The following is a 27,492-nucleotide window of genomic DNA, read 5'->3' as shown; positions in this document are numbered from 1 at the left end:
TTAAAGGGCAGCATCACTTTTCTGCAAGAATGTCTGAAGCAGCAGCAGCCTTGGGTGTGTCACCAGCATGATGGGCTCCTAGATTCGGACACACCCATGGAGGTCCTCTTCGCAGAAGTGAGGGCCAGAAGAGATAGACTGTTGGACACTGATGGTAAGATGCACTATAAGATCTTGGTTCAGGCTGTATGAAGGGAGGTTGACAGAGGCAATCAGTGCAACGTCCACCACCACAAGAAGTGGCACATAGTGCCAGAAGAGATTCAATGACCTCACAGTGACAGCTAAGGTAAGTCTAGACACTGGTGCCATTAAACATCTTCTACCTCTCATACTGCCCTCACTCATTTCCTTACCTATCTCGCTCTCAACACCTGGGCTTTGGGGAAGCTCATTAATGCAATGGGCAATATCTCAAAATACTCATGCACTATCTTAACTAACAACCATTCTGTCAACTCACATAACCTGTCACAAGGCTGCCTGCTGGTCTTCAAGGATACGTCATTTAAAGGGACAGTGCACCTTCACCTCTCATCATCATGGCATGCTTGCATTCATATGGAGCAAAAGACCTTGTTACTCACATGCCTTTAACATTCTTTTCTCTCCTTACAAAGGAATAGCTTGCCCATAACCATCATATGAGACATGCAACCAAGGGAGGAGCGCTATCCCTCAAAACTCTGAGTCGGCAGGAAAAGGAATTTTAAACAGGCAGTCAGAGCTGAGAGGCTATGGGAGATGGCAAGGCTGTAGCAGGTGGTTAGTAAAGGCTGGCCAAGGCTTATCATATATAGTCACAGTTTCACATACTTTCTCTAAGTATTGCGATGCTTTGCACTCAGCAACTATTTCTTCAAGGACAATTATTGCTGTGTGCACAGTTAAACCAATTCTTCTATGTTTCACATTGCAGGGATTGCCTGACAGGAAGAAGCCAGCTGTTCAGATGACCACCTCCAGATCCACAACTTCATCACCCACACTGTCAAGGCATCCTATTTGTACTAGCACCAGCTTAGAGACACCCACTCAGGAGGAAGTAGTTGATGAGTCAGAAAGGCAGCCATTCACTGAAACACTGAGCACGAGTGATAATAAGCACCTGGGAGTGGAAGAGAGGGAGTGCGCCAAGCCTCCATGGAGGGCGGAGAAACAACTCCAGTGGTTTAGCGGGTTGTACATCACTTGAGCCACACCAGGAAAGTCCCAGCTTTAGTACCTGTCTGTGTTGAATTGATCTTTGTGCCCTAAGACTAAGCCAACAAAGGGACCTAAAAAACATCAGACATGGTAACTGCATTTGATTGCTATCTAGTGACCCCTGCTAGAAAGTACATGTCATAGATGGCAGAACAATACTCTGATGTGATGCTTCCCATTATTGAACAGGTCGCCAAACAATCATTGTCCAGGTTTACACATTAAGAGTGGCCATTTGGGTTAGATAAGAGAAAGCTGTCAGTACCCATGGACTAAGCAATGTTTGAAATTACATAACTTTTTGATCACCATATTCAAAAGGAAAATCTATCTGTTATATTATTCTGATCTCTCAGCTCTGTGGGCTTATTGTGAAGAATTGAGTGTCACCATAATGCAGTCTTCAGTACTCCTTTGGATATTTACCTTAATGCTCTTCTTGAACTGATACCTTGGTGTTGAGGAACCCTTGTTCAATAGTTCACTAAAGATTAAAATCTGTTCAAAGAAGAAGACTCGTCGTTCCTTACTTCGGGACAGAACTCCAGAATCCTGCTCTATCACGTGGAATGTATCCTGTTGTAACAGTTTCCCCTGTGTTGTGAGTTTGCCCTGGAAGTAACAAATATTTCAGAGTTGATTTACTTCTGTTGGAGATCATTTAATCATTTCACATTCAAAAAATAAAATATTTCTGCTCCCAGTTCTAAAATAGATTAATCTTTTTCCTTTCCTCTTTGGGATTCCACTCCTTAACCTTCATTCATTGATAGGGGTGCAGCAGGCAAGTCATCTGATCTCAGATCTCCACCAGTGCTTCTCTGTAAAAAGAGACGTGAAAGCAGCCCAGTTGATAGTTCATTTTATGGGGTGAGGGAAGAGAAATGGTGGTTGGTTCATATCTGGTGAATAGGCTTGCTGGGATTGGGAATTCACTGTACAGGGAACTGTTTGCACAAACCTATATGATTCCAAGAGGATTGGAATGTCCTATCAGAAACAATGGTAGAAGCAGAATCCATAACATCTTTTAAAAGGGATGTAGTTAAATTATAATGCAGGGAGAAGGAAAGGGGAAAAAGCCTCACCGTAAAACCCTCAAGCCTTCCCAAATTCATCATATCATTGCAGCGTTTCGGCACAAGGTACATCACATCAACAGCTTTCTGTCAACAAAACAGAAAACAAACTTAATGGATTTCTGGTGATGTCAGTTTTTGCAGGTAGAAGTATTTGTAGCATAATAGTTTTGGAATTCATACAATAGATTTACTTTCAATTCTACATGTTTGTGTCTATTCGTTTATTTATATTTTTGCCCATAACTTGCAAAATGAAAATATTAAGATGTTATTCAACAATATTTGAAATATAAACAATGAAGTTGAACACATATATTACCACTAAACCAAAATCTAATATGACAGTGCCATGGAATAGAAGTTATTTTACCTTGTACTTTAAGCATCCCCAATGCCAGTTTATCAATTTAACTATTGTTTTAATTTGAACTGCATTCAATGATGCACATAAAATATTGATGCTTTCAATTAATATTAGTTTCAGAATGTAATGTTGTGTGGCAGCCAAACTTCCAACAACTTCCACTAGTAGAGTGTCCTTAATATAGTGAAATGTCCACAAGTGCTTCACAAGGAGGAGTGGACATGCAGGAGTTGAGAAAGGAGTTAGAGGAGGTGGCTGAAGATAGGTTATGAGAAAGATTTGAAGATGGAGAGAGATGTAGCAAGGTTTTAGGAACAAAATTGGCTAGTACAGTGATCTGAGAGCTGAAGCTCTGCCATTGACGGTAAAGCGAATGCAGCCTTGTTAGCATTGCCTACATCCCAAGAACAAAAGAACATTTCTCTCTCTGGATTAGCTATCTCAATTTTACTAAGTCTCAATTAAATAAGAAGCAACTTGAGGAAAACACTTTTGCACACTTCACCAATGTTTTGGATTACATTCCTAACATCCATCTAGGGGGAGCATACAGTAGGCCAGTAGAAGCTTGGAAAGTGTAAGTTAGGAAATTGTAGAGGTAGAGGCCATGAAGACATTTATAAACAAGGACTAAAATTTTGAAATCAACGTGCTGGGGAAAGTGACCCTCTCCTGAGGTTGTGGAGGACAGAGTTATAGACTCGCAGGATTTAAATGATAGGCTTCTGTCAGCAGATTTCTGGATGAGTTGCAGTTTATGTTGGGTGTTGAACAGGAGACCAGTAAGGAGAGTTGGAGAAGTTGGACCTGGAAGTGACTAATGCATGGGTCAAAGTTTCAGAATTGGTGGTCTTCATGATGGACTATATGTGGGATTTGAAGCTCAGCTCAGGAGTAACACAATTTTCACAGGTAAGCTTTATTTATAATTTTGTTCATTGTATCTATTTGTTTTCATTTATTTTTAATTTTATGTAAGCGGTCCATGGCCCAGAAATTCGGACATGCCCATTTTTGGGCGTGCAGATGGCACAGGGTAGAATCCCTGCACCTGAATGGTTAGACCGAAGGCGCCCCTAATTTTGGGCCTCTGGCCTCATTTCCACAATACAGGTGAGCTGCTGCGCAGAGCTCAACTGGAGAAGTGTCGCTGAAGATCGGGCTGCTGCGATGCTAGCAGTGGCCCTCAGGTAAGTGACGAAGAGAGAGTGAGCAGAAAATTCCAAGATTGTGCTCCCCATGCCCAAATCCAAATCATTTGGAATTTAACGTGATACAGAACCAGTTTATACCCCTAAGAGGCAAGAGCTCTACTTGCCAAAAAAAACAGCCATGGACGACAAAAGAAGGAAGGGACAACATAAAACTAAAAGAAAAAGCAGACAAAACTGCAAAAAATAGCGTAGATCCTGGCAACTGGGAGAGATACAAAGAACAGCCAGGGGGACAAAACAGATAGTAAGAGCTACAAAAAAGGGAGTATGAAAAGAAACTTGCAAGGGATATCAAAATCAACACAAAAAAATTTACAATTATATTAGGAAAAAGAGGGTGGTGAAGAGCAATGTGGGCCCCTTAAAAACTGATAATGGTGATATTGTAAATGAAAATAAGGAAATGGCGCGTATGTTAAATAATTACTTTACGTCAGTATTTACAGTAGAGGAAACTAATTTTGAATCAGGGACGGGGACTCATCATAATTAACATAAGCAAATTAACAGTAATGAAGAAAATAATGGCACTAAAAAGTAATAAATCCTCAGGACCAGATGGTTTCCTTCCTAGGGTTTTAAAGGAAGTAGGTAAGAACATTGCCAATACCTTAACTATAATCTTCCAAAGTTCTCTCGATTCAGGAACCGTTCCTTTAGATTGGAAAATTGCATGTGCAATTAAGAAAGGTGAGAGAGGGAAACCAGGGAATTATAGACCAGTTAGCCTAAGTGTTGTCGGGAAATTACTAGAAATTAAGGATAAAGTGACGGAACACTTTGAAAATTTTCAGCTGCTCAGAGAGAGCCAGCATGGATTTGTAAAGGGTAGGTCATGCCTGACGAACCTGATTGAATTTTTTGAAGAGATGACCAAAGTAGTGGACAGGGGAATATCTATGGATGTTATTTATATGGACTTCCAGAAGGCATTTGGTAAAATCCCTCATAAGAGACTGTTAGCTAAAGTTGAAGCTCATGGAATTGAGGGCAAATTATTGATCTGGTTAAGAAATTGGCTGGGCGACAGGAGACAGAGAGTAGGGATAATGGACAGGTACTCAAATTGGCAGGATGTGACTAGTGGTGTCCCACAGGGATCTGTATTGGGGCCTTAACTATTCACTGTATTTATTAACTACTTATTTGATGGGATAGAGAGCCACCTATCCAAGTTTGCCGATGACACAAAGATAGGCAGCATTGTAAGCAGTGTCGATGGAAGCATAAAATTACAGAGTGATATTAATAGATTAAGTGAATGGGCAAAACTCTGGCAAATGGATTTCAGTGTAGGCAAGTGTGAGGTCATCTACTTTGGACCTAAAAAGGATAGATCAGAGTACTTTCTAAATAGTGAAAAGCTCGCAACAGTGGAGTTCCAAAGAGACTTAGGGCTCCATGTACATAGATCATTAAAATGTCATGGACAGGTACAGAAAATAATCAAAAAGGCTAATGGAATGCTGGCCTTTATATCTAGAGGACTAGAATACAAGAGGGTAGAAGCTATGCTACAGCTATACTAAGCCCTGGTTAGACCACACCTGGAGTACTGTGTTCAGTTCTGGGCACTGCACCTTAGGAAGGACATATTGCCGTTGGAGGGAATGCAGCGTAGATTTCCTAGAATGATTCCTGGATTCCAAGGATTAAATTACGAGGTGAGATTACACAAACTAGGGTTGTATTCCCTGGAATTTAGAAGACTTTGGGGTGATTTGATCGAAGTTTTCAAGATATTAAGGGGAACTGATAGGGTAGATGGAGAGAAACTATTTCTGATGGTTGGGGAGTCTAGGACTAGGGGACATAGACTAAAAATTAGAGCCAGGACTTTCAGGAGTGAAGTTAGGAAACACTTCGACACTCAAAGGGTGGTAGAAGTTTGGAACTCTCTTCTGCAAAGGGCAGTTGATGCAAGCTCAATTGTTAATTTTAAATCTAAGATTGATAGATTTTTGTTATCCAAAGGTTTTAAGGGATATGGGGCTAAGGCAGGTACATGGAGTTAGGTCACAGATCAGTCATGATCTCATTGAATGTCGGAACAGGCTCGAGGGTCCAAATGGCCTACTCCTGTTCCTATGTTCCTATGTATATATACTGAGAACAAAAGTGGACATAGTACTTCCCACTCAGGTAAAATACATTCAACCCTTCTCCAATCTAAGCATAATCCATTCACCCTAACTCTTTGTTTCCTGTCCGTCATCCAATTTTATATCCATGCTGCTACATTTGCTCATATCATGCCCCTGAATTTTTCCAATGAGGCTCTTGTGAGACACTTTATTGAACGCTTTCTGAAAATCCTCGTATAGTAACACCGGAAATTTTCTCAGGTGTTCTCACATGCAGAAGTTTGTCCTAGCTACGATAACTTCAACAGGAGATCGGTGGAAAACCCAGGATAAACCATGCAAATTGGGTTTCCGCGATCTTCCACCGAAGTTATGCCAGCCGATCTGGAGCAAATTCCCAGCACCTATTTCATATCCTTATCTATCCAATTGATCACTTCTTCAAAAGAAATCTATTAACTTTGTGAAACACTATTACTTTCAACAAACCTATATTGGCTGAATAACCCATGCATTTCGAAATGCTCACTAATTTTATCTCCAATTATGGATTCTAAGGGCCCGATATTACCATGGCGGCGTGTTCGCGGTGGGGGGTCGATTGAGCGTGTGGGTAACGCGCCCGGTGAAATCAGTCTGCTCCGCGCGCAATCACAGGCTGATTGGATCCACTGACCTGTTGTTCCGGGTTCCCCGCTGCTGAGCTGCGCGGCGGGTGGACTACGCATGCGCAGTAAGGTCTGTCAGCTGGAGGAGCTCTATTTAAAGGGGCAGTCCTCCACTGACTGATGCTGCAACAAATAGGAAAAAATTACAGCATGGAGCAGCCCAGGGGGAAGGCTGCTCCCAGGTTTAATGATGCCTCACTCCAGCTCTTATTGGATGGGCTGAGGAGGAGGAGGAGGACAGAGATCATCCCTCCGGCGGGCGGGAGGAAGCGGCCTGCCTCTGCCACCAAGAAGGCCTGGCTCAAGGTGGCAGAGGAGATCACCTGCACCACCAACATATCGCCCACCTGCATACAGTGCAGGAGGTGCTGCAATGACCTAAGTAGGTCAGCCAAAGTGAGTACACTTACTCATTCCCCTACACTCCGTCTGCCACATCACCGCCCCCACCCCACATCTCCTTCTGCACAGCCAACACTACTCTGTCGCATCACTCCTCACACCCACTCAAACCTCATCCTCATCTTACCTGCACTTACTCACCTCGCCAGTACTCATCCCGCCACTACCACTCAACCCAATCCTCATACAATCTCATGGCTCTATCTCATACTCACCCTCTCATGCATCTCTTTCACTGTCAGCCGCATTCAACCTGCCACTACCTGTGCTGCAGCCACAGGGCATGCATCAGAAATGTGCATTAGGCAGCGTAAGGCATACGTGTCGTGAGCATGAAGGGGATGCACAAGGGTGTTTGAGGGTTTGTCATGGTTTTTACTTATATTTAATTTCTGATCAACTCACATTACATATTATATTGGCACCATTACTGTCACGTCTTTGCAAATCTTGTCTGGTTTGTGCAATAATGCCCTTTCCTGAGGATCACAATGAAGACCCACAACTGATAGGAACATAGGAACAGGACTAGGCCATTCAGCCCCTCGTGCCTGCTCCGCCATTTGATAAGATCATGGCTGATCTGTGATCTAACTCCATATACCCGCCTTTGGGCCATATTCCTTAATACCTTTGGTTGCCAAAAAGCTATCTATCTCAGATTTAAATTTAGCAATTGAGCTAGTATCAATTGCCATTTGCAGAAGAGAGTTCCAAACTTCTACCACCCTTTGTGTGCAGAAATGTTTTCTAATCTCGCTCCTGAAAGGTCTGGCTCTAATTTTTAGACTGTGCCCCCTACTCCTAGAATCCCCAGCCAGCGGAAATAGTTTCTCTCTATCCACCCTATCTGTTCCCCTTAATATCTTATAAACTTCGATCAGATCACCCCTTAACCTTCGAAACTCCAGAGAATACAACCCCAATTTGTGTAATCTCTCCTCGTAACTTAACCCTTGAAGTCCGGGTATCATTCCAGTAAACCTACGCTGCACTCCCTCCAAGGCCAATATGTCCTTCCAAAGGTGCGGTGCCCAGAACTGCTCACAGTACTCCAGGTGCGGTCTAACCAGGGTTTTGTATAGCTGCAGCATAACTTCTGCCCCCTTGTACTCTAGTCCTCTAGATATAAAGGCCAGCATTAGTATTGGTGAGACCGCACCTGGAATACTGCGTACAGTTTTGGTCTCCATACTTAAGAAAAGACATACTTGCTCTCGAGGCAGTACAAAGAAGGTTCACTCGGTTAATCCCGGGGATGAGGGGGTGGACATATGAGGAGAGGTTGAGTAGATTGGGACTCTACTTATTGGAGTTCAGAAGAATGAGAGGCGATCTTATTGAAACATATAAGATTGTGAAGGGGCTTGATCGGGTGGATGCAGTAAGGATGTTCCCAAGGATGGGTGAAACTAGAACTAGGGGGCATAATCTTAGAATAAGGGTTGCTCTTTCAAAACTGAGATGAGGAGAAACTTCTTCACTCAGAGGGTAGTAGGTCTGTGGAATTTGCTGCCCCAGGAAGCTGTGGAAGCTACATCATTAAATAAATTTAAAACAGAAATCGACAGTTTCCTAGAAGTAAAGGGAATTAGGGGTTATGGGGAGCGGGCAGGAAATTGGACATGAATTTCGATTTGAGGTTAGGATCAGATCAGCCATGATCTTATTGAATGGCGGAGCAGGCTCGAGGGGCCGATTGGCCTACTCCTGCTCCTATTTCTTATGTTCTTATGTTCATTCCATTTGCCTTCTTGATTATTTTCTGAACCTGTTCATGACACTTCAATGATCTATGTACCTGTGAGAATCCCTACGTGGTCCGTTTTTGGTAAAATATTAAAATGCCTACGTGGCAAAGAAGCAGAATGCAAAATGGTTAGAAAGGGTTAATTAGTTAGTAACTGAGATTGGTGCAGGTGGCCTGGCCTCCTGCTGGGCCATATGTGTGCGTAGTCAGCAGGTTTGCATTGTCTCATCAATGTAGAGTCTTTGATGTGATTCAAGGACTGGTCTGAATGTCTCCATGTTTATGGCAGATCAATATAGGTAACGAGCTTAGCCAAAGTTGAAAGAACATTCCAGGTTGGAAGGTGAGGAAGTATCCCCTTTGATGTCTAACAGCAGCATGATCAGCACATGGACGATCTATGATTGGCCGGCAATAATGTAACCTCGCATGGCAACCTATGCCCGGCTTATGATTGGTGTTGACCCTCGTTAAGTATGTTCCAACCCCTATTGATCTGTATAAAAACGTGTGGATTTCTGTATGTTTCTTGTTCTTGCTCTGCCAGCATAGAGGGGCTCTATCAGGAGTCCAAATCAATGCTGCAGACTAAGAACCCTGCTATTAAAGTTGTGATGAACTTTAAAATGTATTCGACTTCAGTTTTTACTGAACCAGACTGAGGGGAAAGAATCTGGATCGTCACCTGAACCCCTAAGTCCCTTTGGACATCCACTGTTTTTAACTTTTTACCATTTAGAAAGTACCCTGTTCTATCCTTTTTTGATCCAAAGTGGATGACCTCACATTTGTCTACATTGAATTCCATTTGCCACAGTTTTGCCCATTCACCTAATCTATCAATATCGCTTTGTAATTTTATCTTTTCATCTATACTGCTTACAATGCCACCAAACTTTGTGTCATCGGCAAACTTAGATATGAGACTTTCTATGCCTTCATCGAAGTCGTTAATAAATATTGTGAATAATTGAGGCCCCCAAGACAGATCCCTGCGAGACACCACTAGTCACATCCTGCCAATGTGAGTACCTACCCATTATCCCTACTCTCTGTCGCCTTTCACTCAGCCAACTTCCTAACCAAGTCCGTACTTTTCCCTCGATTCCATGGGCTTCTATCTTCGCTAACAGTCTCTTATGCAGGACCATATCAAATGCCTTCTGGAAGTCCATATAAATAACATCCATTGACATTCCCCTGTCCACTACTTTAGTCACCTCTTCAAAAAATTCAATCAGGTTTGTCAGGCACGACCTATCTTTCACAAATCCATGCTGGCTCTCTCTGATTAACTGAAAATTCTCGAGGTGTTCAGTCACCCTATCCTTAATTATAGACGCCAGCATTTTCCCCACAACAGATGTTAGGCTAACTGGTCTATAATTCCCCGGTTTCCCTCTCTCTCCTTTCTTAAAAAGCGGAGTGACATGTGCCATTTTCCAATCTAGAGGGACAGTTCCTGAATCTGGAGAACTTTGAAAGATTATAGTTAGGGCATCCGCAATGTGCTCACCTACTTCCTTTAAAACCCTGGGATGGAAACCATCTGGTCCTGGGGATTTGTCACTCTTTAGTGCTATTATTTTCTTCATTACTGTTGCTTTACTTATGTTAATTTTATTGAGTCCCTGTCCCCGATTCAATATAAGTTTTCTTGGGATTTCCGGCATGCTATCCTCTTTTTCGACTGTAAATACTGACACAAAGTAATTGTTCAACATGTCCGCCATTTCCCCATTGTCAATGACAAAATCCCCACTTTCAGTTTTTAAGAGGCCAACACTGCTCCTGACCACCCTCTTTTTCCTAATACAACTATAAAAGTTCTTCGTTTTGGTTTTGATATCCCTTGCGAGTTTCTTTTCATACTCTCTTTTTGTAGCTCTTACTATCTGTTTTGTGACCCTTTGTTGATCTTTGTATCTTTCCCATTCGCCAGGATCTGTGCCATTTTTTGCCTTTTTGTATGCCCTTTCCTTATGTCTTATACTGTCACTTACCTCTTTAGTTGTCCATGGCTGTTTTTTTTGGCAAGTAGAGTTCTTGCCCCTCAGGGGTATAAACCGATTCTGTATCACGTTAAATGTTTCTTTAAACATTTCCCACTGATCATCAGTCGTTTTACCCATTAACAGATTTGCCTAGTTTACTGTGGACAGTCTCTGTCTCATCCCATTGAAGTCGGCCTTGCCCAAGTCTAGAATCTTAGCAGCTGATTCACTTTTTACCCTTTCAAACACTACATTGAACTCGATCATGTTATGATCACAATTGGATAGATGTTCACGCACAGTTAAGCCTTTTACTAAATCTGGTTCATTACTCATTACTAAATCTAGTATGGCTTGCCCCCTTGTTGCCTCTAGGACATACTGCTGTAGAAAACTATCCCGGACACACTCAAGAAATTCACTACCTTTCTGACAGTTGCTAGTCTGCTTTTCCCAATCTATGTGAAGGTCAATGTCCCCCATTAAGACCACTATGCCTTTCTTTCACGCTTGTCTAATCTCTGCATTTAAACAATCTAGCACTTCAGAGCTGCTGCCAGGGCTCATATATACAACTCCCACTATAGTCTTAGATCCTTTCCTATTTCTCAATTCAACCCATAAGGTCTCTGTTGGCTGCTTACCTCTCGTTATATCCCCCTTTATCATTGAAGTGATTTCATCTCTAATCATTAAGGCTACTCCTCCCCCTCTTCCATTTTCCCTATCTCTCCTGTAGACCTTATAACCCGGTATATTTAGTTCCCAATCCTGACCATCCTGCAGCCATGTCTCAGTAATAGCTATCATGTCATACCCTCCAATTTGAATTTGAACCTGTAGTTCATTTAATTTATTCCTTATACTCCGTGCATTTGTATATAGAACTCTTAGTTGGGCCACACACCCTAGCCTGACCTTCAGCTTTGATACTGGGTTAATCGCCTTACGCCTTCTAGTTTTTACTTTATCTGTCGTGCCGAAAGTACACTTTCTTTCCGCTGCTCTACGCTTTTCCCTTTCACTTGTTCTTGAACAACTGTTTGTACTATTTGTATTGTAAATTTCCTCTGGGTCTTCCCCTCTCTTGCTGCTCTCAACTTTACTCCCTTCTGACTCCCCGCTCAGGTTCCCATCCCCCTGCCACTCTAGTTTAAACCTTCCCCAACAACAGTAGCAAACACTCCCGCGAGGACATTGGTCCCGGTCCTGCTCGGGTGTAACCCATCTCGCTTGTACAGGTCCCACCTTCCCCAGAACCGGTCCCAATGTCCCAGGAATCTAAATCTCTCCCTCCTACACCATCCCTGCAGCCACGCATTCATCCGGTCTATTCTCCTGTTCACTAGCACACGGCACCGGTAGTAATTCTGAGATCACTACCTTTGAAGTCCTGCTTTTTAATTTATCTCCGAACTCCTTAAATTCACCTTGCAGGACCTCATCCCTTTTTTTTACCTCTGTCGTTGGTACCAATATGGACCAAGACTACTGGCTGTTCACCCTCCCCCTCCAGAATACCCTGCAGCCGCTCCGTGACATCCTTGACCCTAGCACCAGGGAGGCAACATACCATCCTGGAGTCACGTTTGCAGCCGCAGAAACGCCTATCTGTTCCCCTTACAATTGAATCCCCTATCACTATAGCCCTGCCACTCTTCTTCCTCCCATCCTGTGCAGCAGAGCCACCCGTGATGTCACCCATTGTGTCACTGCAGAGTGGGTGTAGGTGTATTTGCAGGGCTCTTTTGTGCAGATGACTGAGAGACGTCGGCGATGTCCCCGGTGGCACCCTGGAAGGATGCGGAGGAGAAGTTGTTGAGGGCAGTGGTGACTTTGACAGCGACAGGTAAGAAGATGGTGCTCAGGCCAGCCGGGAGCAGCTCGGCATGAAGGAGGCTACAGATGTCCACGACTACATGTCGAGTGACTCTGAGCCTCCGTGTGCACTGCTGCTTAGAGAGGTCCAGGAAGCTGAGCATCGTTCCGTGGACCCTGTGGCGAGGGTAGTGCCCTCTGCGACACATCTCTCTCTGCGGTTGCTCTGCCTCCTGCTGTGCAAGTAGATGTGTCACAGCACTGTGTTGTGGAGCTCCACGTGTCAGAGGCGGACGGCGAGGCTGGTGATGCTGTTCGCCCTCCGAGGAGGTCATGACTGCAGCTACGGCTGAAGATGTACATCTGAGGGGGTCCGCAAGGTAGGTACATGTGTCTGGACACCGGGGTAAGTGTGCAAGTTGGTGAATTTGATTGTCAGGAGGAGGGTGGTGGAGGCCAAACTTTGTCCCAAGTGACAGAGTGGCCTCCTGCAATGAGTGAGGGCCTTCCCCCCCCTCCCCCTCCCCCCCCCCTCCCCCACCTGCCCCACCTGTCACACCTGTCAAATGGACCTTTGCAGCTGCCACAGGCTGATGGCTTCAACATGTTCATTTGAACTGGGAGTGTTTCCCCCAGTATGGGAAACAGTCCCAGGCAGTTGCAAAATCCCATCCCTGCTAAAATGTTATGTTAATCAGGTCTCTAAACGACCTGAAATATCTAAATAAATACCTTAAGTGGCACCCCGCCGGCTTTAATTGCCGGGGGGAGTCCCACATGCGGGGGCTGCGCGCGCATGTCAGCACATCAGTGGGGAACCCGGAAATGGGGCGAGTTGGAGCCGGGCTCCCGACCTGCCCCGGGAATCCCCGATTTTCGTAGCCCCCCCACCACCAACGCACCCGATTGCGGGTGCGAAAATCGAGCCCTAAGATTTTGCCCACATCTGGCATTAGATTGAGTGGATTAGTTACCCCGTTAATCCTTCCTTCCCTTCTTAAACAAAGGTGTTACATTGGCAACTCTCTATTTTCTCTGGTGGCGGAATTCAGAACAAGAGGCCACAATCTTAAAATTAGAATTAGGCCATTTAGGAGTGAAATCAAGAAGCACTTCCTCATGCAAAGAAAAATCTTGAAATCTGGAACTCACTCCCCCAAATAGCTGTTGAGGCTAGGTCAATTGAAAATTTCAAAGCTGAGATTGATCGATTTTTGTTAGGCAAGAGTATTAAGAGGTATGGAAACAAGACAGTTAAATGCTGTTAAGATCCAGATCAGCCATGATCTAATTGAATGGAGGAACAGGCTCGAGGGGCTAGACGGCCTACTCTGTTCCTATGTTCCATGGCACAAATTAGATAGTTTAAGAAGGTTGAAAAATTATTGCCTCTGCTATCTGCTCTCTGACTTTTTTCAGCAGCCTAGAATGCCTGCCATCAGGGCCCAATGACTTATTCGCCTTGAGTTCTGCTAATTTTTAGAGAACTTAATGAATAAATTTTGCACTAACTCCATTCCATTAAAATGCTCCTTTCATTTAATTTATAAAATTTATGGAAAGACAATTGCAGTAAATGGATGCTATTTATTTACGTAATAAATTTATTTGTGGGTATACGTCAGTTCCTCCAACTTTCCATCAACAACATGACAGGAGATCCACTAGTACTGTATAAATATTTGTCAATCTAAGAAAAGAGGTTTTACCGCAATCTCTGAACAGTCAATCCCAGCTTGTTCACTGTATTTAAGGAAGTCCTGCAACAAGACAATGTTCTGTCATTAGTGATTATTTAGCACTCTGCATAAATAACGTTATTGCACAAAGATATTTTGGATCAGCTTAACAAATGAAGCACACATGCGAAGTTTGTCTTAATCAGTAAATATTTAATCTTCGCCTTGTGTAAGTGGTACGAGCATTCGCCTTGCAAATTATCATTCTACCCTTTCACTCTCTTTAGAAACAAATCGGAAAATGTTCATATCTTAACAGAAAAACATGATAGTTTCCTTTTAAAAAAAAACAAAAAATGCTTCCTAGTGATCAGTGTCCTGATCAAAATAAGGCACAAAACACAGAGCTTATTGTGCTACTCCCTTTAAAAAAAACTTAACTTCCCTGCATCCAAAATTTCTGCCAATAACATCCATTCAAGTGAGCAGAGTGCCCAGTGCACATGACTAATTTTTCATCATACAGTGCCAACAGAGAAAGCAGCTTTCATGCCAGGATACAGACATAATTACCGAGAAATGCATTGATGCCACGCCTCTTTTATAGGCATAAAACAGGCACCTAAGCGTCCAATAAGGTGGGCGGCATGCACATTCTGTGCCAGAAGCACCATATTGATAAAGGCTCCAGTATAGGCAACCAGGGTCCCTGCCTGAAATGGGCATTAGGCACTTTGCATATGCAATTAGGGGACCTAACGCCTGTTTCAGGAGCCCCTCCCGAAATTGGGCTGCCCTGAATGCAGCCGGGCTGGCTCTATTCACGATAACCATGTCTACATGTCGCCTAACCAGCGGTCCTTAAAAGGTACCACTTGAGGTCGCTACCAAAAAGGTACAGATGATCCATGATCTAACTGAATGGTGTAACATGCTCACGGTGCTGAATGGCCTACTCCTGTTCTTATGTTTCTATGTTATTTTGCAGGTCGTCAGTTGGAGAAGTCCTCACCCTGAGCAGCAGCTGGTACTTAGTTATCCTCTGTATAGGTTTGATGAGAAAGTCACTCAGGCTAAACTTCTCACCCAAATCCAGTTTTATCTCCTGAAAAATAAGGCAAAAAATGTGATACTTATATTATATCTGTTGTGATTTTATTTCTGCTGCACTACCACCAGATTTTAAAAAGAACTGTCTGGTGGATATCCCGGGTAAGAGCCAATGTGGCATAATATTGAACTTTATAAACTAGGAATATTTTATAGAGTAATTTTCTGACATTGCACTCCAGGGGGAAGCCTTGTCCACCAAAAGAGCATATTGGAAATTCTGGAGTGGGCTATGCATGATTTTATGATCATTTAAATTAATTGTTAGAAAGTTGTGTGTGGTTTCTGCCCAAATTTCCAATATGTGCACCTGGTAGGCGAGAGTCCCCAAAAAGTATCCCTTAGGCTTCAGCTCTGGTCTATGCTGAGTTAGCTGATCTCAGCTTTGGTCAATGTAATTGGTCTTAGAGTCCCTGGGCTAGGGCGAGGAAAGCAGCAATCAAGATGCATACTCCTGATTGCAATACATTGAGCACTTCTGGAAGGTATACTTGTATGGCGATTGAGTCAGGCCAGGATTGGGCTTGTTGATGATGTTCTCTCCCAATGGGTGAATAGCTCACCAATATCACTTTGGTTCACACATGAAGAATAGATATTTGGGCTTGGGACTGGACGGCTGCTATGCACAGGGAACTATTACATAGCAACGGTCATTTCAGTAGTCCTGTTTATATGAGATAAGGATAGAAAACAGGAAAAAAAACTGCTGGCGTGATTTAATTGTTTGGAAACCAAGCTTCAGGGTGTCTCTTGAAAGTGTGAATATATTAAGAAATTATTTTGAAATTTACATTAGAATACCATTTTATACCTTTCAATTAAAAGTATTTTAAAAAGCTTTCCCCCCTCTACTTGAGGCCACTTCACAAGATGTCACCAAGTAGATTGTTCCAGCCAAAATAAGCAGAAAGAAAAAAATTAATTCGAAAGTAAACTAATCATCTGTGCTGTATAAACAGAAAAATCCAGTCACATTTCAGCCAATATAATTAACTGTGTGCTTCACAAGTTGATGATTAATTTGCTGTAAACCACTGGTCTCCAATTGGTTCTCATAATCTATATTACCATTGAAAAAAGACAACCAATTGCTCACCTCAAAGTAGGCATCATATTCAACCACAACATACTCAGATTTCGGCTTGTTTTGGCAATACACCACGTACATGCCTAAGCGTCTTTCCTGCAAAAACAAAATGCAGAGCTGTAGTAATGAGATAGCCAGTGTTATGGTTTCCTACACCACCATCCAAAGGCTTCATCCATTCCTATCCACCCCTAATGATATAGTGGATAAATATCCTGCCTAACGTGGTATTGAGTGGTACACACTATGATCTTCCCAGCTTCAATGCCTGGGAAAAGATTGGCAAGATACTAATAATGCAATAATCAAAATTACATTGCATACTAATTGAGTCGACTGTGAAAAGACAGCATCCGTAATTCTTATCATAGAATCATAGAGTGGTTGCAGCACGGAAGGAGGCCATTCAGCCCGTTGAGTCTGTGACGGCTTTCTGCAAGAGCAATTCAGCTAATCCCACTACTCTGCCCTTCCCCTGTAGCCCTGCACATTTTTTCCCTTCAAGTCCTTATCCAATACCCTTTTGAAAGCCACGATTGAATCTGCCTCCTCGGGCAGTGCATTCCAGATCATAACCACTCACAGTGTAAAAAAGATTTTCATCATGACGCCTTTCATTCTTTTGCCAATCACCTTAAATCTATGTCCTCTGGTTCTTGGCCCTTCCGCCAATGGGAACAGTTTCTCTCTATCTACTCTGTCTAGACCCTTCATGATTTTGAATACCTCCATCAAATCTCCTCTCAACCTTCTCTGTTCCAAGGAGAAAAACTCAGCTTCTCCAGCCTATCCACGTAACTGAAGTCCTTCATCCCTGGAACCATTCTAGTAAACCTCATCAACACCCTCTCTAAAGCCTTCACATCCCTCCTAAAGTGCAGAGCCCAAAAATGGACACAATGGGCTCGATGTTACCAGGGCTGCGGGTTTGCGGCGGGGGGGCTATCGGGCGCGTGGGTAACGCGCCCGGTGAAATTAGTCAGCACCCCGCGCGATCGTAGCCCAATTGGATCCACTTACCTTCTCGTCCAGGTTCCCCACCGCTGATCTGCACGTCGGGCGGGCTGCGCATGTGCAGTAAGATCTGTCAGCTGGAGGAGCTCTATTTAAAGGGGCAGTCCTCCACTGACAGATGCTGCAACAAATAGAAAAAATTACAGCATGGAGCAGCCCAGGGGGAAGGCTGCTCCCAGTTTAATGATGCCTCACCCCAAGTATCAATACATGGGGTGAGGAGGAGGGGGAGGACAGAGATCTTCCCCCCGGCGGGTGGGAGGAAGCGGCCTGCCTCTGCCACCAAGAAGGCCTGGCTTGAGGTGGCAGAGGAGGTCACCTGCACCACCAACATATCGCCCACCTGCATACAATGCAGGAGGCACTCCAATGACCTCAGTAGGTCAGCCAAAGTGAGTACTTACTCATTCCCCTACACTCCATCTGCCACATCACCGCCCCCACCCCATACCTCCTTCTGCACTGCCAACACTACTCTGTCACATCACCCCTCATACCCACTCAAACCTCATCCTCATCTTATCTGCACTTACTCACCTCGCCAGTACTCATCCTGCCACTACCACGCAATCCAATCCTCATACAATCTCATGGCTCTATCTCATACTCACCCTCTCATGCATCTCTTTCACAGTCAGCCTCACTCAACTTGCCACTACCTGTGCTGCAGCCACAGGGCATGCATCAGATATGTGCATTAGGCAGCGTAAGGCAAACGTGTCGTGAGCATGAAGGGGATGCACAAGGGTGTTTGAGGGTTTGTCATGGTTGTTACTTATATAGAATTTCTGACCAACTCACATTACATATTATATTGGCACCACTACTGCCATGTCTTTGCGAATCTTGTCTGGTTTGTGCAATAATGCCCTCTCCTGAGGATCACTATGAAGACCCACAACTCATGCCACCCATTGTGTCACTGCAGAATGGGTGTAGGTGTATTTGCAGAGCTCTTTTGTGCAGACGGCTGAGAGACATCGGCGATGTCCCCGGTTGCACCCTGGAAGGATGCGGAGGAGAAGTTGTTGAGGGCAGTGGTGATTTTGACAGCGACAGGTAAGAAGATGGTGCTCGGGCCAGCCAGGAGCAGCTTGGCATGAAGGAGGCTGCAGATGTCCACGACTACATGTTGAGTGACTCTGAGCCTCCGTGTGCACTGCTGCTCAGAGAGGTCCAGGAAGCTGAGCCTCGGTCTGTGGACCCTGTGGCGAGGGTAGTGCCCTCTGTGACGCATCTCTCTCTGCGGTAGCCCTCCCTCCTGCTGTGCAGGTGGATGTGTCACAGCACTGTGTTGTGGAGCTCCACGTGTCAGAGGTGGATGGCGTGGATGGCGAGGCTGGTGATGCTGTTCGCCCTCCGAGGAGGACATGACTGCAGCTACGGCGGCCCCCATCCAGAAGATGTACATCTGAGGGGGTCCGCAAGGTAGGTACATGTCTCTGGACACCGGGGTAAGTGTGCAAGTTGGTGACTTTGATTGTCAGGAGGAGGGTGGTGGAGGCCAAACTTTGTCCCAAGTGACAGAGTGGCCTCCTGCAATGAGTGAGGGTCTCCCCCCCACCCCCCCCCTTCCCCCCCCTCCCCCCCCCCCCCCCCCCCACCTGTCAAATGGACCTTTGCAGTTGCCACAGGCTGACAGCTGCAACAGGTCAATTTGAACTGGGAGTGTTTCCCCCAGTATGGGAAACAGTCCCAGTTTGCTCTAAAATCCCACCCCTCCTCACATAATCCCTTAATCAGGTCAGTTAATGACCTGAACAAGCAAAGTAAATAGCTTCAAGTGGAACCCCGCTGGCTTTAATTGCCTGAGGGATTCCCACCAGCGGGGGCTGCGCGCGCACGCCGGCGCGTCAGTGGGGAACCCGGAAGTGGGTGGGTTGGAATGGGGCTCCCGACCCACTCCAGGATTCTCCGATTTTCGGAGCCACCCCGCCAGGAACGCACCCGATAGCGGGTGCTAAAACGATGCCCAATACTCCAGTTGTGGCCAAACCAGTGTTTCATAAAGTTTCATCATGACTTCCTTGCTTTTCTACTCCATTCCTCTATTTATAAAGCCCAGGATCCCATATGCTTTTTTAACCGCTTTCTCAACCTGCCCTGCCACCTTCAATGATTTGTATACATATACGCCCCGATCTCTCTGTTCCTAAACCCTTTAGAATTGTACCCTTTAGGTACCCACCAGCCTGTCTATGTCCTCTTGAAGTCTATCACTATCCTCTTCACTGTTCACTACACTTCCAAGTTTTGTGTCATCTGCAAATTTTGAAATTGTGCCCCGTACACCCAAGTCCAAGTCATTAATTTATAGCAAAAAAACAGTGGCCCTAGTACCGACCCCTGGGGAACACTACTGTATACCTCCCTCCAGTCTGAAAAACAACCATTCACTACTACTCTCTGTTTCCTGTCACTTAGCCAATTTTGTATCCACGCTGCCACTGCCCCTTTTATTCCATGGGCTTCAACTTTGCTGACAAGCCTATTATGTCGCACTTTATCAAATGCATTTTGGAAGTCCATATACACAACATCAATCACATTGCCCTTATCGACCCACTCTGTTACCTCATCAAAAAACTCAAACAAGTTCGTTAATCACAATTTGCATTTAACAAATCCGTGCTGGCTTTCCTTAATTAATCCCCACCTGTCCAACTGACTGTTAATTTTGTCCCCGATTATTGTTTCTAAAAGTTTCCCCATCATTAAGTTTTAACTGAGTTGCCTGTAGTTGCTGGGTTTATCCTTACACCCTTTTTTGAACAAGGGTGTAACACTTGCAATTCTCCAGTCCTCTGGCACCACCCCGTAATTTCCATCCTTACTTCCCTCAGCAACCTAGGATGCATCCCATCTGGACTGGGTGATTTATCTACTTTAAGTGCAGCTAGCCTTTCTAGTACCTCCTCTTCTTCAATTTTTAGTCCATCCAGTATCTCAACTGCCTTTTGTTACTGTGACTTTGGCAGCATCTTCTTCCTTGGTAATGACAGATGCAAAGTACTCATTCAGTACCTTAACCATGCCCTCTGCCTCCATGCATAGATCTCCTTTTTGGTCCCTAATCGGCCCCACCCCTCCTCTTACTACCCGTTTACTGTTTATATGCCTATAGAAGACTTTTGGATTCCCTTTTATGTTAGCCGCCAGTCTATTCTCATACTCTCTCTTTGTCCCTCTTATTTCCTTTCTCACTTCCCCTCTGAACTTTCTATATTCAGCCCCTTTATTACAGGCCCTCTGAGAAAGTTCTTAGAACAATCTAATGGTAAGTACATAAGATTATTTCTTACAGGCTTCCTATTGCTTGCCACATGTTTAGAAACTAAGCAAATAGAAGATTGAAGAACTTCATTTACCATAGAACCAGAGAGGATTACAGCACAGAAGCAGGCCATTTAGCCCAACATGTCTGTGTTGGCTCTTTGTTAGAACAATCCAAAACTAATCCCACTACCCTGCTTTCTTTTCATAGCCCTGTATTTTCCTCTGCTTCAAATATTTATCCAGTTTTCCTTTAAATTATGCAATGGTCTCTGCCTCAACCACTCCCTGTGTCAAAGCATTCCATTCATAAATAATTTTTTCCAAACATTTGTTCTCACTCTGTTAGTGACATTTTTAAATTCATGACTCCTCATCACTGACTCTCCAACCAGAGGAAATATTATTTTCCTATTCATTACATCAAAACCCTTCATAATTTTAAATACCTCTACTTAATCTCTTCGTAACCTTCTCTGCTCAAGTGGAAATAATTCCAATACCTCAAAGCATTCTTTATTGTTTCAAATCCCTGACATCATCCTGGTGACTCTACACTATACACTCCCTATGGCTTTAATGTCCTACCTATAATGGGTGCCCAAAACTGCAGACAGGTGCTCTAATTGTGGCCTAACCAATGTTAACAGGGTTTCTGCTGCATTTCTGGCAAAGGTAAAGCGGCGGAGAACACAGCTGAGGAAATTCCTGGCCACTGTATTTACAGAAACCTTAGGGGCTATGAAATTCCTGGGTTCTCACTCCACCACTAGAACTGTGGCGGGGTAGGACTTCCAGTCTAACGCTGACTATGTCAGCAATCCCAGGCTCAGCATATTGTTGGTCAGTGAACAGCACAAGTCCAGCCAGCATTTGGCCAGTTGTGCTGCGGGGGTTCAAAAAGCTCATGGGGAATGTGAAGAGCTGGAACCTACTGGGCGATTTATGTCTTTCAGTAGCTTAAAGGATTCAGTGACAGCTAAAAAAAAGTCACAGAGGAAATTACAGCAACAGCTAGCAGCTCGTTTCTCTGAGGCTGATTTGTGCACAACAAGCTCCCACAAACAGCAATGAGATAAATTACCAGATCATCTGTTTTTTAGGTGTTGATTGAGGGATAAATGTTGGCCAGGCCACAGGGAGAACTCCCCTGCTCTTCTTCGAAATAGTGCTGTGGGATCTTTTACGTCTACCTGAGAGGGCAGATGGGGCCTCGGATTAACATCTCATCCAAAAGACTGCACCTCCAACAGTGCAGCACTCCCTCAGTACTGCACTGAAGTGTTAATTTGGATTATATGCTGAAGTCTCTGGAGTGGCATTTGAACCCACAACCTTCTGACTCAGAGGCGAGAGTGCTACTACTGAATTGCAGCTGACAAGGACAGGAAAGGTAAGAGATAAGCTGGCGTGAGAACATAAGAAATAGGAGCAGGAGTAGGCCACATGGCCCTGTGAGCCTGCTCCGCCATTCAATCAGATCATGACTGATCTTTGACCTCAACTCCACTTTCCTGCCAGATCCCCATATCCCCTGATTCCCCTAGGGTTCAGAAATCTATCTATCTCAGCCTTGAATATATTCAACGACTCAGCATCCAGAGCCCTCTGGGGTAGAGAATTCCAAAGATTCACAACCCTCCAAGTGGAGAAATTCCTCTTCATCTCAGTCTTAAATGGCCGACCCCTTATCTTGCGACTATGAGTTCTTTATCAGTCCCTCTTTGTTACTGTATCACTCATTGACCTCACAGTGTTCAGTCACTGCTCTACAGGGCTACAAAATGCACCATTGGTTCATGGTTCCACCCATCTCATCTGAGTATACACCTTCTGAGTATGTCAACCCACTGTCCAGCCCCTCAAATACCTTCACAAATAAACAAAAGTAGGCACACATGGCTACCCTTTGAAAACTTACTTCTCCATGTCTTTGCTTCCTTCCAGCTGCTGTCATTCCCTTTTGTTTGAATGCCACCTATGTGCATTTCACACTCTCTGAATTCCTCTTGCAGGAGAATTCTCTCCATAGTGCAAAGAAGAGGCAGGCAAGAGAGGAAATCCCCCTGACATTCGTGTACTGACTCCACATGATGTAGAAGTGCTGTCATTGTTGCAGAGGCACTTGGTCTACACTGTGGGCAATGGAGAAGTGGGAGATCCTCCACCGCACATCTCCACACCGTCCCCACACCCCCCAACCCCACCACCCCGAGTTGGTGGCAATAATCTGTTGCTTTTCTCAGCTCTATGGTGGGAGCACAGCCAATCTCCAGGCTTCTTGTAAATATGTAACTTCCTACTTTGCCCAGAACCCGATCTGAATCTAAACTCTTATCCTGTTTTTTCCTTCTAAATGCCAGGCAGCAGGAAGCAGCAGAGAGGAGGAGGCAGAAGTAGTACGAAGTCCCTCAGCCGCTGGACATGTCACCACATTCTTAACTCACATCATCATTTGTCCTGTTGATCTAGAGATCCATCTGGGGCAAAAGACACAGTTCACATTGGTACTTAGCACCGGGTGCTGCACAAAGCATAAGGCAACCAGAGGAGGCAGCAGAGGCTCCTCTGGTTGCCTCTGCTGCCAGAGGAGCAGAGGCAACCAGAGGAGCCTCTGCTCCTCTGGCAGGAGGAGTTGGGTCTTGACTCAAAAGCCTGCTGACTCAGATCTCAGGGGTCCTACCATGAAAAGAAAGATGCTGGCCAAACATTGCACAAATGTAAAAGCAATGTGCAGCCTCTCCCAGAATGTGCAGCAGATGGTTGGGGTTAAGGTAGAATTTAATACCATTCACTGTGGCACCATCAGAGAAGGCTTCTCAGCTATACAGGGTACCGTGGCAGAATGGCAGTTCCAGAAACATCTGCATCCATCTTCTCCTACTATGGCACCAGTCAGTGCTTCCAACATGGTGGAATGGTAGAAGTAGCTCCGGTGATGCTGCTCTCCCTCAGGTTAGCAGCACATGCCAACCTTCTGCCCAGTCTCTCAGATGCCTTCACAAATAACTAAAAGTGGGCAGGACCACACTGCCCTGGAGTCCCCATCAGAGATGCAGTCTGCCAAAGGTCCAGTCCAAGACTCTGTGATGTTGAGAAAAGGGCCACCTAGGTCCCAAGAGGCTCGTACTAGGGTAGTGCAGCTGTTCACGTCTCACAATCTTGACCCTCAGATAGTACCTAAAAGGCGCGCTAGGGTAGGCCAGAGGATAAGAAACGTGGCCATGAGGAGGAATCACAATGTTGATTAAAAAGTAGAATTTGTGTTCACAAAGTTGCAAATATATAACTTGTAACACTGTTGGATTGCTGTTTGTGAATGAGTTCCTTTTTCTGAAGCTTGTAACATGGGGACTCTTGTGGCTTGTGTGTAGGATTATACAGTGAAGTAGAAAGCATGATACTGGGAATTGGGCCACAGAGGCAACAACAGGGTTGCAGAGGGGCAGGGGTTGATGAATGCCGTGAAAAGAGATCTGGTGGAGGATGGAGTTACAGTATTGAGAAGGTATCCTGAATTAGTTTGTTTCTGATGTCTCTGCCGCCAGTTGCAATTTGTTCAGCAACAATCTGTTCCAGAACTTTAAACCAATGGATTACTTTTTCTCGAACTGGGGGCGATTTTCAACTCTGTTGCAAATTGGGTGGGTGGTGGGTGGAGTATACATGACACCCCTCCAATTGCACCAGCGTAAGGTCCGAGCCATTTTCATGGTCAGGCCTTGTTGACATAATATCAGCCAAGCAGCTGCGCTCAACGAGCACTGACAGACAGCTCACTGATCTGGGTCAGTGGAAAAATCCAGCAGCTCCTCTGCAGAGCCGAGCCAGAAGTGATTATTCTTCAGATGTGACAGTGAGTGTCTGCAGGCTATTCAAACTCACCTGACGTCCACATACATAAGTTTTCCAACAAGGATCACTGGATAGTGATTAGAAGTTTTGTGGGAATCCTGGCTAATTTCCCCCTCCTTAACTGGGATGTTGAGACAAATTGTAGCACATTTACTGCTATTTTGGCACATTCTTGCAGGTGACAGAAGGAAAAGTGTAAAGTTATGAAAGCTGCTCCAATTCAGCACTAAATCGGCCAATATGCAATCATTATTCAAAGCTCTGGTGAGCACTATAAAAACTTACATGTTTGATGAAGAGCTCTGACAAATACTCTGGTTCCTGAAGGCATTTTTCCAGTTCTCCTGAGAAATAACTACAAAGAAATATGAACAGTAATCATTCTACAACTTTGTCTCAGTGGGTGCATATTTCTTCACTATCACTTTGAATACTGAGTAGCACAGCGTAATCAATTTTGCTAACTATTTATTCTATGGGGTATTTACTGCAGGGCTACACTATTTAGAAAACAATCCATCAAGCTAATAGGTTAGTCTAGCAAATTCAATTGCTGGCCAACTCATGTGAATAATTAGTAAGTGTTTTGGTGCGACATCAGCTCTAATACTTTACAATCAAAATATTAGCATGTCAACATTCATAGAATCATAGAATCTTACAGCACACAAGGAGGCCATTTGGCCTGTCAGGCCTGTGCCGGCTCTTTGAAAGAGCTGATGCGTCACCTTCAAAATGTCTTGTTAGACATCTTGGGTCTGAAATTCCCCTATAATTCAGTAAAGCTATTGTTAACAGGGTGGTTGAGGTGGAATTTGGGGGGAAGCCCCCAGTTATAGAATCATAGAATCTTACAGCATAGAAGAAGGCTGTTCGGCCCATCGTGCCTGCGCCTGCTCTTTGAAAGAGCAGTCCAATTTAGTCCCAGGCACTCTAGTTGCTACCTCCTTCCTCAGGTGAACGATGTGGAAATGAGGAAGGAGGAAGGAGGTAGCCTCCGAAAGCTTGTGAATTTAAAATAAAATTGCTGGACTATAACTTGGTGTTGTAAAATTGTTTACAATTCCTGAATTAACTCAGTACTTGCACTCTCACCTCTACATCAAAGGTTTTGAATTTGGATCCCACCCTGTATTTGAGCTCATAATCTAGGCTGACACTTCAGTGCAATACTAGCTTTCAGATGAAACATTAAACTGAGGCCTCATCTGCTCGATCAGGTGGACATAAAAGATCCCATGGAACTTTTTCCAAGAAGAGCAGGGCAGTTCTCCTGGTAACCTGGCCAACCTTTACCCCTCAACCAACACAACTAAAAACAGATTATCTGGTCATTATCTCATTGCTGTGTGCAAATTGGCTGCCACATTTCCCGACATTACAACAGTGACTACACTTCAAAAGTACTTTACTGGTTGTGAAGCACTTTGAGACTTCCTGAGGTCATGAAAGGCACTATATAAATGCAAGTTCTTTCCTAATCCAATCTACAGACAAGGTTAACCACAGCAACAGTATTGACAATAGCTATGAAAGTTATCACAGCATTAATTTTTTTTATGTGGCTGGATTTTTCTAATCCACCATTAGTGACATTTATTACATCAATCAGTCTTCAGTGCACTGATGCATAAAACACATAATAGATGCCTCATTTGCCACTTTTAACAAATTTCCCAATTGAAAGAAGGCAACAGCACAAGCAGGCACAGCACTTCCAAAAGTGTAGGACCACATTAATGACACATATGTGGCCATCAAGATCCCCAGTAACAACTCAGTGTCATATTAGAATAGGAAAAGCTTTCATTCCTTTAACGTGCAGGTAGTGTTAGACCACAGGAACAAAATTATGCAAGTTATTGCATGATCCCCTGGTAGAACCACAATGCCTTCATTTTGCGTCAGTTCTGCTGCTATTATTCACATGAACAGATAGGTTGGATGACTCAATGTGATATTGGTGCATTTGACTGAATAGTGACTGAAAAAATTCTACCTTAGATTGTAGGAAGCTGAATGTAGTCAGCCTAGTGGATTTACAGAAGAGGTGGAACATTGAGATTGAAGTCACTGTGAATCTAATTATACAATATCATTATACAATATTCACTTATTTAAAGAAGTCCTGCAGGGGTTTGGGGTGGGGGAGTTACACAATGCTTAAGGATAAATGGACACATGGTATGGTACTGAGCCATAAAGCCTAGGTTTTAACCCTGGTCTGTGCTGAGGACAAAATTAGCTTTAACATCTTTCACAAAAAGGGGAATATTGAAGCCAATTCTAGCAGCAGCACAGGGCTGGAAAATATTGAAGTTTAGAAATTGAGTTTGGATAGGATTGGGCTGAGTTGTAACGTCTTCTACCCTTGAAAATTCTTCTGAAACTCACTGTCCAGGCTAGCACAAGAATATACATTTGGGAAAACCATCAGAGGGCAGCTGGTGCCCATGGAACCATGTCACAGCTTAAGTCATTGTCTTCTTAAAGAAAGGTGGCATTTTTTGAAGGGGAGTTTGAAAGCCCTGCAGGATGTGAACTTGTTCTTGCTTTTGCATACTTCCTAAATCAAACCCCCAGTGATCGATACTATGCCAGAACAGTACAATTTGTACAAATTAGCATTTTGTTTTTGATGAATTTCATTTTAGAAAATGTATTGACAGTTTGTTTTAGTATTTTTTAAATGCATTATTTATCAAATTGGCTGAAAACTACTAGTTAGAGAGAGATCCCTCATTTTTCAGATTCAAATCCATAGAACAACAGTGCCATTACAAGAAAATGTAATGTTTACCAAGTCATCCATTTAGACCTGTATATTTGAAATGGAGATTGCTTTCATTCATAAACTCAGGGCCCGATTTTACCATGGGTGCAGGTTCT

General features: G+C 44.1%; 1 protein-coding gene across 1 annotated transcript; it reads right to left on the bottom strand.

Annotated features, from left to right (window-relative positions):
- On the bottom strand, window positions 1–27,411 carry LOC137324002 (rho guanine nucleotide exchange factor 25-like). Its single transcript, XM_067988172.1, has 8 exons — window positions 27,404–27,411; window positions 24,889–24,958; window positions 16,471–16,557; window positions 15,274–15,366; window positions 14,292–14,342; window positions 2,295–2,372; window positions 1,633–1,818; window positions 1–78 (listed from the first exon to the last, which is right to left on the bottom strand). Exons 1-8 carry the CDS (start codon window positions 27,409–27,411, stop codon window positions 1–3), a joined length of 651 nt encoding a protein of 216 aa, XP_067844273.1.
- Between the last annotated feature and the right edge of the window lie 81 nt (window positions 27,412–27,492).

Source organism: Heptranchias perlo, chromosome 7 (genome assembly GCF_035084215.1).
Source record: "Heptranchias perlo isolate sHepPer1 chromosome 7, sHepPer1.hap1, whole genome shotgun sequence".
Taxonomy (NCBI): Eukaryota; Metazoa; Chordata; class Chondrichthyes; order Hexanchiformes; family Hexanchidae; genus Heptranchias; species Heptranchias perlo.
This window is presented reverse-complemented; position numbering and strand designations above follow the sequence as displayed.